Raw genomic sequence first — 15,195 nt, 5'->3', positions numbered from 1 at the left:
ACCCTCAAGTTTTTCCAATATTTTAGTTTATAGCCAAGCTTATTGAACAGCAAAGGAAGTTAGGCTTGTAAGAGGCTTACGGAGTCTTTATTCCAGCTGCCTGTTTGTACACGAAATACTTACCACTTGGAGTAAGGAAAAGCATCACTGTACCTGTGGGCCTGTGTGTCCCCTTTGGCCATGAGCTGCCTAAAATCGAAGAAAAAGGTGGATATTATTAACTCAGAAAGATGCCTTTTCTACTTGATTTAAATGAGTAAAGGACACCTTAAGGCACTGACATACAAGTTCCCATATAGTGCTTAAAACATTCAATTATCCACTGGCCCCGAAAGTAACATGTTTCCAAATCTAAATTTCTATCATGGGGCAATTGGATATTTATCTCCTTGAAAGAACTGACAATGATAATAACAGACAACGAAATCTTCAGGCACTTCTGAGAGCAGATTATGGTCAAGATTCCCTCTCCACGACTTTTACTAGAGCTGTGCACAGGCTTCAAGATGACCGATGGGAATTTTATTTCTTTTCGTTTTCCCCAAGTGCTACCAAGCAAGCCAGAAGTCAGGAGAGGACTGGCCAAGAGGCAGGAGGCCCAAGGAGAAACTGGAGCGCTGACTCTATGAATTTGATGATATATTAAGTTCAGAAATTAAAGCTAGCCAAACTAAATTTGTTTTCATAAAGCACATAACATGCTTTCCTGCCAAAAAAAATGAATTATCTCAAGCATCCAAATATTACACAATCCAGTATTTTAGTACAATAGCCAATCACAATAATAGCACTCCGCATCAAGTGACCTTTCCTACTATGTGAGTGTAGGGTCTAGGTGTATTCCAGATCAGTGTTTTATAGATCTGAAAGTCGAGAGACAATGACATTTCGTTGTCTAACTTGGGATCACTCAGAAAGGTTACAGCAAGAGCAAAAACCAGGATTTGCAAAGTTCAGTACAATCAGACAACATTGTCTTGATAAAAATCCGAGATGTTCTGAGGCCAGCGTTGAAAACTTCAAATTCTGCGGATCCTATTTCTGTCAAAGTCTATTGTTATGTCGGAGGCAGGCTGCGTTTGGGGAAATGGTTAGAGGCCTGTTTCTTTGAAGCACTGATGAGCCCCCCTGAGACGAAACCCTCTCTGTCAGAGAGGAAAAGAGGCTGTGTCTACTCCTTTGACATACCAATCTGTTCCGATTCAACCGACTTCGGAAAGCTTTCTACCAGGAGATAAGAAACATCTCCTACCCATCCACGCCACGGACAGGAACCACACACGACACACACAATCCTCGACCTCAGGAGACCCTCACTCTTGGGGTTTGGAAGGAGTAAATACCACAAATGTTTCCAAGGCAGAGTCTGGCAAACACCCTAAGAAGACAGAGATGAGTTCTAAGGAAGGCAATCACACCCAGTTGGTCAAATCAGGAAAATCTTCCCAGAGAAAGAAATTTTTGATAGGAGTTTCAGAGGATGAGTAGGAATTTTACAGGCAGAGGCTGTATAAAGTCTTTCCAGCAGAGGGTACAGCCGAAGCCACCGAGCAGAGACAGGAAAACGAGGCAAGTACCTGGCAGCAGCAGTAAGTTATCTGCGTCAAAAGCGTGAGAGGAACAGGAGGTAGAAGGGTTGCCAGGCCGAAGACCCAGGCCGGAAGGGCTCCGGGGTTCTGAGAGGAAGCACACAGTCAGACCTGGCTTTGGGGGGACGCGTCTGGTGCGGTGGCAAGCACAGAACGGGAACGCCACCATCAGGCACAGCGAAGAGCTTCAAGTATGCGACTCCAGGGCAGACCTCTGTGCTAAGCGTCTTCTCTGGCTCGACGTCTGAACCGCCATCAAGAACTGTGTGTACCGCGTGTCTTCGAGGCTCGATGGAAATGGCAGACGGCATCCTATGCTCATGAGGTTCCCGCCCCTGGCGGGCGAGACAGGCTTCACCCCCGACGCGCACCAATAACAGGAGCCCCCTTGGGCAGTCGCAGGCCCCTGTGTCTACGGCTGCTTGGGATTGAAGTCATGGGAGACAGTCACGGGGGAGGCTGAGAGGCGGAGGGAGAGCAAGGAAATGGGGAGAGGGGTTTGGCAGTTTCGCCTACTCTTTTCAAACTTTCATGCAGGAAGAGGAAATCCCAAAACGCCCTGAGGGTGGCTGGAGGGCTTGCAGATGCCTGGGGACACTGGTAGACAACCGGACTCATCTTCAGAAGGAATGCGAGTGGCACGTCCATAAAGAACCTCCCAAGAAGATGGTGATGCAGAACAGGACCCTCGGCCCCTTGGCCCACAGCCTGGCTTGCTTTCTGTCTGACGCCCAGGCCCGCGTTCCTGGGTAGATGGGGACGGACGTGGCGCGGAGAATCCTCAGGGAGGAAGTGGGACATTCACATCCCTGAATTCTGCGTCTTAGTGGCTCACATTCAGATGAGGCAGGAGTGTGGCGGGCACTTCAGGAGGCCTCAAAAGCTGCCAACGGGAGGGCAAAGCATGACCCCCATCCCTGGGGTGGCACAGGAACGGGGTGGCTAAGGCTACCGCCACTCCCGTTACCCCCGGCAGGATCTGTCCCAAGTCTCAGCTCGGCTCAGGCAGAGCCAAGCCCCCGTCTCCCTTCCCTGTCCCCCGTTCATCGTGTCCTCGCATGGCGCTGGAGATAGCTTGGTGGCCGGCAGGTCCAGGGAACAGTCAGCAAGGGCTGGAGACGGTTTTCGCTGTCACCAGTTGGGGTGCTGTTGGCACTCAGGGGTGGAGGCTGCGGCCGAGGTGAGCCTCCCACGATGGCCAAGACGGTCCCCACAACAAGCTGTTAAAGAGCTGTTGAACCAGACGCCAGCGGTGCTGAGTTGAAAGACCGTGGCCTGCAGCGTGCTTCTGAGCTCCCGGAGGGGGGCGACGTCTTGAGTGGGCAGCTCTAGTAGTCAATCAAGTTGCTGGCTCTGGGGTCAAGAAATGTGTTCGCACGAGCCAAGGTCAGGTTTGGCCAACTGCTGTTCATTCCTCTTGCTGGCTGCCCCCATTGTCACCAGTGGAATCTACGTGCACCAAGGCGTCTCCCACGCTCGTTCTGCCCACAGTTCAGAGTCGTGCAGTGAACGCCGAAGATTTTTCTACTTTCTCAAAGAGTGACTTTACTGTGATAGGAATGATGCACACTGATTTTAAATATTTGAATGCAGAAAACACACAATAAAAATGTAAAAACCACCCCAAATCCTCCATCTGGAAATAACTCTCATTAGCATTTGGTCATCATGATTCTTGACGTCTTGTCATATGTTCTTACAGACAGACTTCTAAACAGTGGCATTTCTGATTTAAAAGGGGTTGCGCTCTTCAAGCTATCTTAAAAATAAAATCTTTGAGATTTCGTAATTTGGGGGTTCATACGTAGGGGACAGTATCTTTATTTCAAGCCCAGGATGTCGGAAGTGAGGGTAAGAGCAACAGGGATACAGCTGGTACTCGGGAGCCAGTTGTGTGAGTTGGGTACCTAGGCTCACTTGGTTGGACTTACGAACAAGTTGGACTTGTGAATGTGCTCTTGGAACAAAACTCGTTCGCCTACAGGGGACTTACTGTGCATTTCCTTGTACCCAAATAGAAGAAAAATAACACAACAGAAAGCACTGGAACCATCAGGTGGGAACAGAGCTCATAGCATTTTCCTTCCACGTATTCCTTTCGCTGTTCCCTGGGAAAACCACCTCACTTTCTTCACTTTCTGTTGTCGTGTAGATTCTTCAACCCTTTTAAAAAAGAGCAATGATGTCTTCATTTCTTTGAGACTTGGAAGACGTACTTGCCAGAGTTCAAGGTTTTCCTCGCACAATTCCTTGTCTAATGAGAATTGATCTGCCCTTTGCGCTTTCTCTCTCTTGCAGCTTCTCTACATAGTTCCTGATTAATCACGTAACTGATAAGAGATTCTTGATGGCTCTGATCATTAGCCATCTGTGGACAGGGACACCAAAGACATGATGGGAACTGTAGCTGGGAGAGCTGGTAGCTCTGACACAGATATGCTGTCCCAAACCCTTCCTCATCGAACGAATGACTTCTTCCGCCTTCCTTCCTTCCACTTTTGACTTTCAGAGACTCATTCACACGAGGCCCCGGGGTCAGAGTCGCCCTGTGTTGGGACAGTCACCGCGAGCTCCCTCATCGGTTGCGGCCCCTAGGGCCTTGGGTGCTAGTTGTAAATAATACAGTCTCTCAGTCATCTGCCTCCTCCACTGAACTGTGTTTCCACGGGCATGCTCCCTGCTCCCCTCAAAACCTGCAGTGTCTCTCAGGATCCGCAGTGTCTTTCTCAGGATCTGCTGCGTCTCTGGGTTTTGCTCACAGCTCTGTCAGGATGGTGGCAGTGACTTCTAGGCAGCGACAGCCTGAGGTCATCTCCCCGAATCCCCACTCTTTAGGGCTTAGGGTTAGCCAGAGCCGGCCGTGTTTGTCATCATTTGTAGCTTGAAGCTGTGGTTGTTCTTTGTCTCTACCATCTTTGGGCGTGTTTGGTGAGTTGCACAGCAGAGGAGCAGTTTGAAAGAGGCTTCACTCCGCCGTCTTTAACTAGAAGTCCTATTTTGACTCCTGAATGACACGGCTGGATCTTGAACCCAGGGTGGGGCTGTGTTTCTCGGGAGCGTGCGGTTTAAATAATGCAGAGATGCTGCCTTCCCCCTGGAAGTCATATAACAGCAAACGCACGTCCTTTTGTGCCAGGATTTCCTGGACAGTATTCTTTAAGTTGGAAATATTTTCCAGGGGTACGTAAGCTCACTGCACCCTCTGAGAAAGCGAAATGAATAGCCAGTGCATTTCTGACCTTCATGTGCGTTAAAGCAGCCTTCTAAGCGCTCTTCCGCGATCACATCCCACACCTTCCAGATGCCATCTTTGCTCTTGGGACCATTTTCTCTGCCTTGCAAAGGACCTGGGGCTGCTCCAAGATGCAGAAGTAGTTTTTCTGACGGAGTATAACGACTGGGTCTAGGAGTTTATTCTGCCCCAAAATACAGCGTAAAATAAATGCAATAGACCAAGCTCATTTTTATTTGTGCTTCATTTTACCACATTTTATATTTGGGTGGGCGTGGAGGAAGGTGGCCAAGGCTGGATAACTAAAAGAAGGAAGGAAAGAAAACCTTGCAAAATGAGACAAGGCAGACCAAAGTTAGACCCTAACACAGGCATTTGAGTATGTTTCATAGAAGTTATCTCTTTTTATTGAATGAAGATGTTCCTTTATAATCCGTGTGCTTTTCCGAGAAAGCACGGAAATAAAGTGCTTAATGAAAACATAACAAAATAAAACAAATAAATCACAAAAGAAACCAAAGGGTTTTATATGCAAGTGACCTATTTTCACTCTCAGATATGTCTATTTCAGGACTGACATTTTTTTCTCTGACTTTTCCCTTTTCTGAGGTGATTTTTAAATTTTTTACATTTTTAAAATGTAAAATTCACAGAGTCCACCTGCAGGTTTATCGCATGGGTATACTGTGTGATGCTGGGGTCTGGGCTTTATGGAGCCCCTCACTCAGGTGGTGAGCATGGAACCCAGGGGTGGGTTTTCAGCCCCTGTTGCCCGCCCTGCCTCTCCCTTCAGAAGTCCCCAGTGTCTGCGGCTCCCACCCTTGAGTGAGAACATGTGCATTTGGCTTTGTGTTTCTGAGATAATTTGCTTAGAACGATGCCCTCCCCAAAAAAGAAAACAAACAGGAAGAGAATGGTGGCCTCCAGTTGCATCTTCCTTGCTGCTGAGGACATGGTTTCTTTCTTCTTTGTGGCTGTGCCGTGTCCCATGGCGTGCGTATACCCTGCTTTCTTTGTCCAGCCCACCCTGGATGGGTGCCCGGACTGGTTCCGTGTCTTGGCTACTGTGGATAGTGCGGAGATAAACATGCATGCAGGTGTCTTGTCGGCAGAATGCCTTATGCTCCTTTGGGTAGATTCCCAATGGTGGGATTGCTGAGTCAAATGGTAGATCGATTATTCCGGAGTCTTCAAACTGTTTTCCACGGGGGTGAACTAGCTTACATTCCCACCAGCGGTGTGTGAGCGTCCCCTTTTCTCTACCACCTCACCCACAAGCATTGTGATTTGACTTATTAACAATGGCCATTCTGACTGGTGTAAGGTGGTATCTCATTGTGGCTTTGATTTACATTTCTCTGATGATTAGTGACGCTAAGTCTTTTTTCATGTGTTTTTTGGCCACTTGTGTGTCTTCTTTGGAGAAGTGTTGGTTTTTGTCCTTTGCTCACGTCTTAGTAGGGTCCTTCTTCTTATTTTAAAAATTCCTGTTGATTTGCTTAAGCTCTTTGTAGATTTTAGATATTAGACCTTTGTCAGATGCATTGTTTGCAAATATCTCCTCCCATTCTGTAGGTTGTCTGTTTATTCTGTGACAGTGTCTTTTGCTGTATAGAAGCTTTTTAGTTTAATTAGGTCCCACTTGTCAATTTTGGTTTCTGCCGCATTTCTCTTTGAAGACTTCAAACTTTACTACAAGGCTATCATAACCCCAAACAACATGGTACTGCCACAAAAACAGACACGTAAACCAGTGGAACAGAATCAAGAAGCCAGAAAGAAAGCTGCTGGCCTATGACCAACTGATCTTTAGCAAAGTTGACACAAATAAACATGGGGAAAAGGACACCTCATCCAGTAAATGGTGCTAGGGAAACTGGCTGACCACATGCAGAAGAATGAAGCTAAGCACCCTCCTCTCACCATATGCAAACATTAACTCATGCTGGATCAATGACTTAAACCATAAAAGTCCTGGAAGGAAACGCTTCTGGACGCCAGCCTTGGCGGTTGATTCATGACCTGACATTTATCAACAGTCACAGAATTTGGCAGGGGGTAAAGTTGGGACTTGAAGTGACATCATGGGCAATCTCTGCCTAGCGAGTAGGCCAGACATTGGCCACGCTCCCCCAGGTTGGCTGCTCACCTTGTCCTCTCTGCCCAGCTCTCCCGGTGGGGTTTCCCCAGCCCTCTACTGAGAGGTGGACTGGATCAGTTTCCCCGGCGGCAGGGTCAGCCCCGCAGAACCATCCTGCCCGCCCCCATAATCAGCCACGTGCGTCACCAAACAAGCGCCCAGAGCAGTGGGTCTCCTTGTCTAGAAGGACTCTTACTGTCTTTCTTCTGGAGCCTGGTGTTCCGGGGGGTCCCGGCCAGCCTCTTCTTCCCTGTCGAAGGAACAGACAGACGCGTGACGGTCATTTCACAGCATGGACACAGTTCCTCAGTAACCTCAGCTTGCACTCTGGGGTGGATGGGTTTGTGCCAAAGAGAGTGCTCCCTTCCCTTTGGAAGGTGGCATTCACGTCCGCCGGTCACAAATCCCGCCTCGATACGGGCCATGAGGAATGGCGGGACAGAACGCTGGTACCTGGCTTCACCTGGTCGTCGCCGCTGGCCAGCTTGCGTGTGGGCTACACGCCTCGGAGCATTCAGATCAAACCATCCCTACTACGACGCCCCGGTGTGGATAAGTGGAGCCTACCACGTGCCGGAGATGGCTGCTACTGGTTTGGATGTCGACCTTTGGGTTTCTTGTCCTGTTTGGCTAACCTGTGCAGGTTAACACCTCGCAGCAGATCAAGTCTCCTGCTGCCAGTCTCCCCAAGACATGAAAGTGGGGAATCAGGTATGAGTCTCCAGGGAAACTTACACTTCCCACTCGCTAACAAGGGCAGGCGCCATTGACTGGGGGTGTCAGGGCCAGTCGCTCCATTCCCGCCATCACCCTCCAAAGCAGGCCATTCACCCCGCTTTGCAGATGAGAAAACCGACGTCTCCGGAAAGTAGCGCGAGGCCGCAGAGCCGGGAGGGGCCCGTGCCCGAGGCGGGACCCAGGCCTGTCTCCAAGGCCAAGCTCTCCCCACGGGCCACACGTCTCCCCCAGGGACCATCCAGGGAGCCTTCTCATCACGAAGACCCAGAGACACATGCTTTCGAGACGACGGTCTTTTAAACCCCCGAGAGGCAGGTTAAGACGAGCAGAGTGTGACCTGTGAGGTTTCCTGAGGTTAATCCCGAGAGACTTTCCCCAAGGGTGTGGCCGTAGGGATCTACCAGCGCTTGCTCTTTTTATCTCTAACCACTAGCAGTGCGTCTCCTAGGCTCGCGTCCTCCAGACACGGGGACCCGGCACGTCTCTCGCTAACCCAGTCCCTTCTGCCGGCCTCCCCTGCACCTGAAGCAGGAGTCCCGGTGTCTGTGCTCAGGAAGGAGACCTCGGGGCACAGCTTGGTGAAGCAGGTCACCCCACAGGGACAGGAGCGAGAGGAGAGTGTCTCAAGGCCCGGGGTAGCCACAGGCAGGAGCGGAGGTCTTTTTGCTCCTCGCAGTGGTTTTTCTGTCCCAAGTATCTCCACTCAGAGTCCACATTTTTTATGAGGCCTTGCGTGTCTTCCACGGGCACTCGAGCCTCACAGCCACGGCCCCACCATTTACAAGCTACTCCCGAATGCCCACATAATTACTTGTCGTCCACGGTCTCCCTTCAAGCCCGAGGGTCCTTCTCCAGGACTGTCAAATCCAGGAACTCCCTACAAGGTAGACAACAAAGGGAAAAATGAACAGGTGTGAACATTTCTCCTTAAAAGTGCAACTTCCACCTTTAACAGTTGAGAAGTCCAGCCCATCGGAAGGCAGAAGCAGGTGACGATTACAAACGCTTTCTCGTGTTTTCTCTTCCTCTGTGCCTGACGTCATCAGAGGGAGAATGGAGACGGGCAGAGAGTGTGTGGGCGAAAGCAAGTGCGCCCACGGCATGGCAGGGGAGGCGGGGGATGGTACTGTGACCGCTCCTACCTGTCCTGGGACACCCCTCTTGTGACTGCCACCCTGTCTCTGAATGCCCCTCTTTTTTCATGGAGCCCAGGCACATTATTCCTGGGAGTTGGCAGAAACGACTGTCCACCACCCTTGGGAGAAGGACGTGTCTGTAAGAGGGCCCCGGCAGAAGCATACTGGGCAATGCTGAGGACCGTGCCTGCCCTCCTCGCCTGGACACCGGGTGCCCCCAGAGGCTCCCCCAGACCTTCCTGGTTTTCAGAAATCCTGAAGTCTTGCGTTTTCCCCAACATTGATGCCAACGTGCCAGCAGGAGCTCGCTGGAAACAGGCACATGTTGTGGGAGCGTATCCTTCGCAGACCAAAGCGTATCCCTTCTAACGTGGGCAGCGGGGCCACAGGCGGAGCTGTGTCTCCCTGGCGCTGAGACCATCAGCAGAGCCCACGGGCACAGTTGATGCCCCAGTAGGCTGATGGGCCAAAGGCCATCCCAGCCTGCGGGCGCCAGCAGAGACCCAGTGCTGCTCCAGATGCCTGGCAAGCTGTTAAACACCTGGCCTTTGCCCTTCCAGAGCTTCCAGGCTAGAGGGCTTCGATTTCATGCATCGGGTGCCACTCCAAGGGACCTGAAAATCGGCTTCTTTCCTCCAAAGCCAAAGATCATTTTCTATATGTTCTTGTTCCCCTTTAAGTTTAAATATTTGTCTCTTAAGTTCTCCAAGCAGGGTATGCATAAATCACAGTATTTGAAAACTGTATTTAGGCGAAAAGGATGAGTATCTAAATTAGATACTTGGAAGTTGTTTGAAAACTCTCAGGTCACCAGATTATTAATGGAAGATGTCACTTAGGAAACAATGTCGTCCTCAAGTGCAGATTCCTTGCTTTTTAACTAAAGTTACCTGACATTACATCAGCTGGCATGCATTGCGCCAAATTCCTTCTCTGACCACCCACTGTATACCGGCGGGGGCGGTATTAAAGAGACAGGCCCTGAGGGTCCTGGTCGGCCCGCATCCTCATCAGCAACTGGTGGTGTCAGTTTTTATAAACTTCGGTCATTCTGATGGCTGCACGGTGCACTGTTCTCACACACTGCAGGTGGGCCGGTCAGTCCGTGCAAACTTTTTTGGAAACTATTTGGCTATAAAGATGCGGGGTATGGCCACCATGTTACCATCCAGAATTTCTACCCCTAACTGGGTGTAAACCTGATATAAACCTGTGCAAAATCACACCAAAGACACGCACAGGAATATTCACAGTAATGCGATTCGTAATAGCCAAAACTGGGAATGATATAAAGAATGACCACTCGTGTTGTGGATAAATAAATCATAGAGGCCGGGCTCAGTGGCTCAGTCTGTCATACCAGCACTTTGGGAGGCCGAGGTGAGGGGATTGCCTGAGCCCACAGCTCAAGAACAGCCTGGGCAACTTGGCGAGACCTCGTCTCTACAATAAATAAAAAAATTAGCCAGGCATGGTAGCATGTGCCTGTAGTTCTGGCTACTTGGAAGGCTGAGGCAGAAGGATGACTGGAACCCAGCAAGTCGAGGCTGCAGTGGCTGTGAGCGTGCCACTGCACTCCAGTCTGGGCGACAGAGTGAGACTCCAACTCAAAAATAAAAAATCAATCATTCAGTCATGGGATATTCGTACAGTAAACTGCCGTACAACGTGAGTCTGGATGAACCTCACAAGCGCAAAGTTGAGCAAAATACATCAGACACAGACAAGGAGACGCCAGGTCATTCCACATATATGAAGGTCGCTCAACAGGCAAAACTAATGCACAGCGTGGGACGGCAGTCCCCTGGACGGCGGGGAGCAACTGCGGTGGCAGGAGGGGCCTGGGTGCTAGTGGTGCTGGGTGTTCGGTTCCTTACCTGGGTGGTGACTGCACAGGTACACGCACACTCATGAGTGTGCGTTTGTAAGAGTCTCTGTCGCCCAGGCAGGAGTGCAGTGGCAAGCTCACAGCTACCACAGCCTCCACCTGCTGGTCTCTGGCAATTCCTCCGCCTCTGCATTCCAAGTAGCCGGAACTACAGGCACGCACCACCACGCCCAGCTAATTTTTTTATTTACTGAGAGACAAGGTCTTGCCATGTTGCTCAGGCTGGTCTTGAACCCCCAGGCTCAGGCGATCCTCTCGCCTCGGCCTCCCAAAGTGTTCGGATGGCAGGTGTAAGCCGTCGCACCCGGCACTACAATGAATGTGCCTTTGTAGTTGTGCTCTTTTCTGACGTCTGCCGTAGCTCCGCAGACCCTGAAGGAGGTTTCGGAGCCTGGAGTGTGGACGGGGGTGGAGCCCTGCCATGCAGATGCCCCCGTGGCCGTGGCACGTCCCTTGGGTGGGGTGGATTTTCGTGTGGGTCATGCCTGCTGGCTGGGTGATGGCATGTTTTGCCTGATTCCCCCTGGCTTGGATTCTGGGCAATGAAGCTCATATTCCCAACCAAGAAAAACTCTTGGAGAACAGAAAAGAGGTGCTGCCTCGGGTCCTTCTCTTCCATATTTGGAGGGATCGGAGGGAGGATAATAGAGGGGACTGGACCTCCTTCACCCCTCCAAAGCATAAGACGATTCCGAGGTGCGTTTCAAAGTCGCACATGCAAACGACGTGCGAGGGCCCTAGGCTGTCCATGCCCAGTCAGTGCGTGGAGGAGCCAGCCCAGCCGCCCGTGTGTACAAGCCCAGCAGGTGTTACTGCCGTGCCTGACAATACGAGCCTCCCTCCCTACCAGCAGCACCGACGGGTGCCAAGCCGACCCGCGGCCCCTGGCCCAGGCACTTACGGGGTCCCCTCGCAGTCCCTTGGCTCCGTGGTCACCAGAAGTCCCTCTCTTTCCTGGGCTACCCTAGGTGAACACAGATGAGAAGAACAAGACCAAACTTCAATGACGTGAATGACTCCCGGGTATGAGTCACTAAAAATTTCCCAGCTAAGTAAGGTGGTTTTTTTTAACGGAAAAGAGGAAGCACCAAAAAATTGGCCTCGGGCATCACAGAAATCACTGAAGAGGGAACTCAGCCTCTTGCCCCCGCGGGGAGCTCTGTGTTCCAGACGCACCTGCCACCGTGTTCAGCGTTTACACTGTTCTGGGTGTACGATCGCTCTTGACGAGGTGGCTGAGATTCAGCAGGACTGTGCACTGTGCCCTGGTAGGTGCTCAGCTGGGAGGCAGGGGTCCCTCAAGTGTCCACACCCCAAGGACAAGCAGATGCCGGAGGGGCAGCTGCCGCCGGGGTTCACTCTAGCTGGGACATGGGGCCGACCCAAGGCGCCACCGTGCCTGCACACCCCGGGCGCCCTGCTTCCCTGCTCAGACACGGCCCCAGCCCTCTGCTCCCCAGGCGGCCCTGCGGAGACTTCCATCCACGGCGCGGAGAACATGACTCCCTCCCCGAGTCTGGTCAGACACCTGGGACACTGGGACATGCTGTGAAGGTGCCCAGCCTAAGCCCGGGAATCTTCGGCGAGCGCCAGCATGTTTCCGCGAGCTCCTGCCATAGCCAGGCTGGCTCTGGTCCTGGGAGTTTGAGTCACGTGGGGCAGAGCCCTGGCCACCTACAGGCGTGTGAGCCCAGCCTGGGTCAGCGGAACCCTCAGACACGCAAGAAACAATGGTCTGTGGCTGTGTGACTGAGGCTCTACTACTGTCAGAAAGCAACGGCGTGGCAACAGCTGGTGACACTGGGTGGCTGTTCCGCTCTTAACCTCACCTGTAGTCCCAGCGGCTTTTATGCTGCCCCTTGACAAAAACCTTACCTGGGCCCCCGCGTCGCCCTTTTCTCCCTTTCTTCCAGGAAGGCCACTGTCGCCCTAAAAGCAGAAGGAGAAGCTCAAACCCCCACATTCGTGATGGGAGACGGCTCAGGAGGGTCCCCGGGGGGCCAGGAGAAGGCGCTACCTGCTCTCCACTTAGTCCGTCAAGGCCGCTTTCCCCAGCTGCTCCCTGGAAGGACAGAGGTGGTTAGAACAGGGGACGGCCCAGCGAGTGGGAGGAGCGAGACGCCACGCACGACATCTGCGCGTGGGCTCTTCGGGCCGCCTCTCTGCTAGGCAGAGCCTGGGTAATGCCGAGGAGTCCTCGGCCATAGACATTATCAACAAACAGCACACATCGCCTGCAACAAGAGACAGGAGCAGGCGCAGGGGGATGGCTGGCAACGAGAACGGAAAGCCAGCTGGAACTACGGTTGTGCTGCCCAGTGGCCACCCGTCTGAAAAATGAAAGCATTTCCAGACGACAGCCGGGCAGCTTCGGGGCTGTGCCCGGCACCTACCTCCTGCCCGTTCAGTCCCCGGTTGCCCTGGAGAGAGAAAGCACAGCAGCAGTTAGCGTGGGGCATGGAGTGCGTGCTATGGTGTTAGCCCACCATCCACGCGACTCTCACCTTGGGGCCTCGGGTGCCGTGGCAGCCCTTGGAGCCTCGCTCTCCGGCTGGTCCGGGGCCTCCCCTCTCTCCCTGAGAAAGAACAGAGCCAGGTGAGTCTTTGCCCTTGGGATCTGGGGTCTGTCTTGGAAACGTGGTGTGTTTTTGGTGGAGGAAAACGTGGGACTGCTCTTGGCTCACGACCAGAATTCCCTCACGAGAGCCAGAGTGGAAGCCGATCAGACTTGCCCGGAGGCCGCCCTATGCCCTGGTGCCGCCTGCCCGTGGCCCGGGGGGACGTGCCTCGCCTCACACGGTCTCCAGGGACGTTCTTCCAACCTCCCTAGCGTGTCTAGCCATACCCCAGTCGGATTAGGCCCTCTTGGCCTTGACCTGTGATGGCAAGCCTCTGCCTGAGCCCCTGCCCTGCCGCACCAGCTGCTGCCTGAGCGTGCTCCCTCAACACCCGTCGCTCTGACCCCTGTGCTCCATTCAGGGCCACGCACCACCCAGAAGACACAGCCCGACCTCCGGCGGGTCTTCAAGACCCCCAACGGCCTGGGTCTTGCCTGCCACACACAGCCTCCTTCTTAGTGCCTGGGGTGCCAGCCATGTTAGTCACACGCCCTTGCAAGCTTGCGAATCTCTGAGTCAGACACGGGCCCTTGAACTCACTGCTCCCTTGGCAGGAGGACGGTCTTCCCACAGTCTCTGCCTGGGGACACTCCTACTCGTCCTTCGAGTGCCTGCCGGCACCTCCCCTCTCCAGCCCAGCGCCGCCAGGGCTCTCCCCCTTCAGCCGAGTTCTGCCACACCCCTCTGTGCCTCTTCTTTATGCCAACACCGCCCCTGGGGGGAACAGCTAGGACCCTGCTACCGCACACGCCTCTCCTCCAGTCCGGAAGTTTCCTGAGGTAGAAACCCATTTTTCCTTTACGCTTCTGGAGATGACACTGTGCCTACCTAGCACGTGTTAAAACCCTTAATGTACATTTGCTAAGTGAATTCATGAATGAATATGTGTATTAACGCATGAGGTCTTCGATAATATTGTGGAGAACGGGAAGATGTTTAGTTACAACTGGTAAACAAATGTCTGGGTGGACGGGATGATGAAAGGGAGGACAGGAGGGTGGATGGCCGCACGCAAGGAGGCGCGAGGTCCTTGGGGGCCGGCTCACCCGGGCAGAACGCGCCAGGGTGGGGAACGCTACGCCCTAGCGAGGAAGACGACTTGCGAGCCGAACTCATCGTGGGAGTGGGAGGATCGTCCAGGAGGAGACAGGAGCTTAACGAACCAAGAACGACCCCAGAATGAAGGCACAGTGAGGATGAGGCGAGACCTGAGACTCTGCCCACAAACCCTTGGAATCTGACTTTGCCGCCGCCCTCTGAATTGACGCGGGGAAGTTCACGCAGCAGACAGGACTTCAAGCACACCCTCCGGAGGCACAGAGCCTCGACTTACAGCGACGCCCTCCTCTCCCAGGTGGCCTTCACTGCCTTTGAAGCCGGGGGCTCCCTGGAAGTTAGAAAAGGCAGAAAACATTGGCATCCATGAGCCAAACAAAATTCCGTGACCAAGCAAAATGCCTCAACTTTATAGCTTTCCTGCACGTGGAATTTTAAGACTATGAAAAAAGAAACAGTCCTCCCTCTTGGATGAAGGTTGTGTTTACACACAAAAGAAATGGAATTTGAGGCCGGGCTCGGTGGCTCATGCCTATATTTCCAGTACTTTGGGAGACTGAGGCAAGAGGATTGCCTGAGTCCAGGGGTTCAAGACCAGCCCGGGCAACTTGGTGAGACCTCATCTCTATAATAAATCAAAAATTAGCCGGGCATGGTAGCGCGCGCCTGTAGTTCCAGCTACTTGGAGGGCTGAGGCGGAAGGATGGCCTGAACCCAGCAGGTCAAGGCTGCGGTGGCCGCGAGCATGCCACTGCACTCCAGCCTGGGTGAGAGAGTAAGACTCCAACTCAAAAAGAA

At 52.7% G+C, this 15,195-nt stretch overlaps 1 protein-coding gene across 1 annotated transcript in view; it reads right to left on the bottom strand.

The window, feature by feature from the left end:
* The window catches only part of COL6A6 (collagen type VI alpha 6 chain), a 67,381-nt gene that overhangs the window by 27,367 nt on the left and 24,819 nt on the right, over positions 1-15,195 (bottom strand). Inside the window, 9 exon segments of the mRNA XM_008069791.1 lie at positions 154-189; positions 7,158-7,211; positions 8,511-8,576; positions 11,625-11,687; positions 12,599-12,652; positions 12,741-12,785; positions 13,117-13,143; positions 13,228-13,299; positions 14,675-14,728. Of these exon segments, the coding sequence (XP_008067982.1) occupies positions 154-189; positions 7,158-7,211; positions 8,511-8,576; positions 11,625-11,687; positions 12,599-12,652; positions 12,741-12,785; positions 13,117-13,143; positions 13,228-13,299; positions 14,675-14,728 (471 nt within the window).

The sequence above is a fragment of the Carlito syrichta genome, unplaced genomic scaffold, assembly GCF_000164805.1.
Source record: "Carlito syrichta isolate Samal-C Ts95f unplaced genomic scaffold, Tarsius_syrichta-2.0.1 Scaffold312207, whole genome shotgun sequence".
In the NCBI taxonomy this organism is placed as follows: domain Eukaryota; kingdom Metazoa; phylum Chordata; class Mammalia; order Primates; family Tarsiidae; genus Carlito; species Carlito syrichta.
Note: the sequence above shows the minus strand (reverse complement) of the source record. Positions and strands in the feature narration are given on the sequence as shown.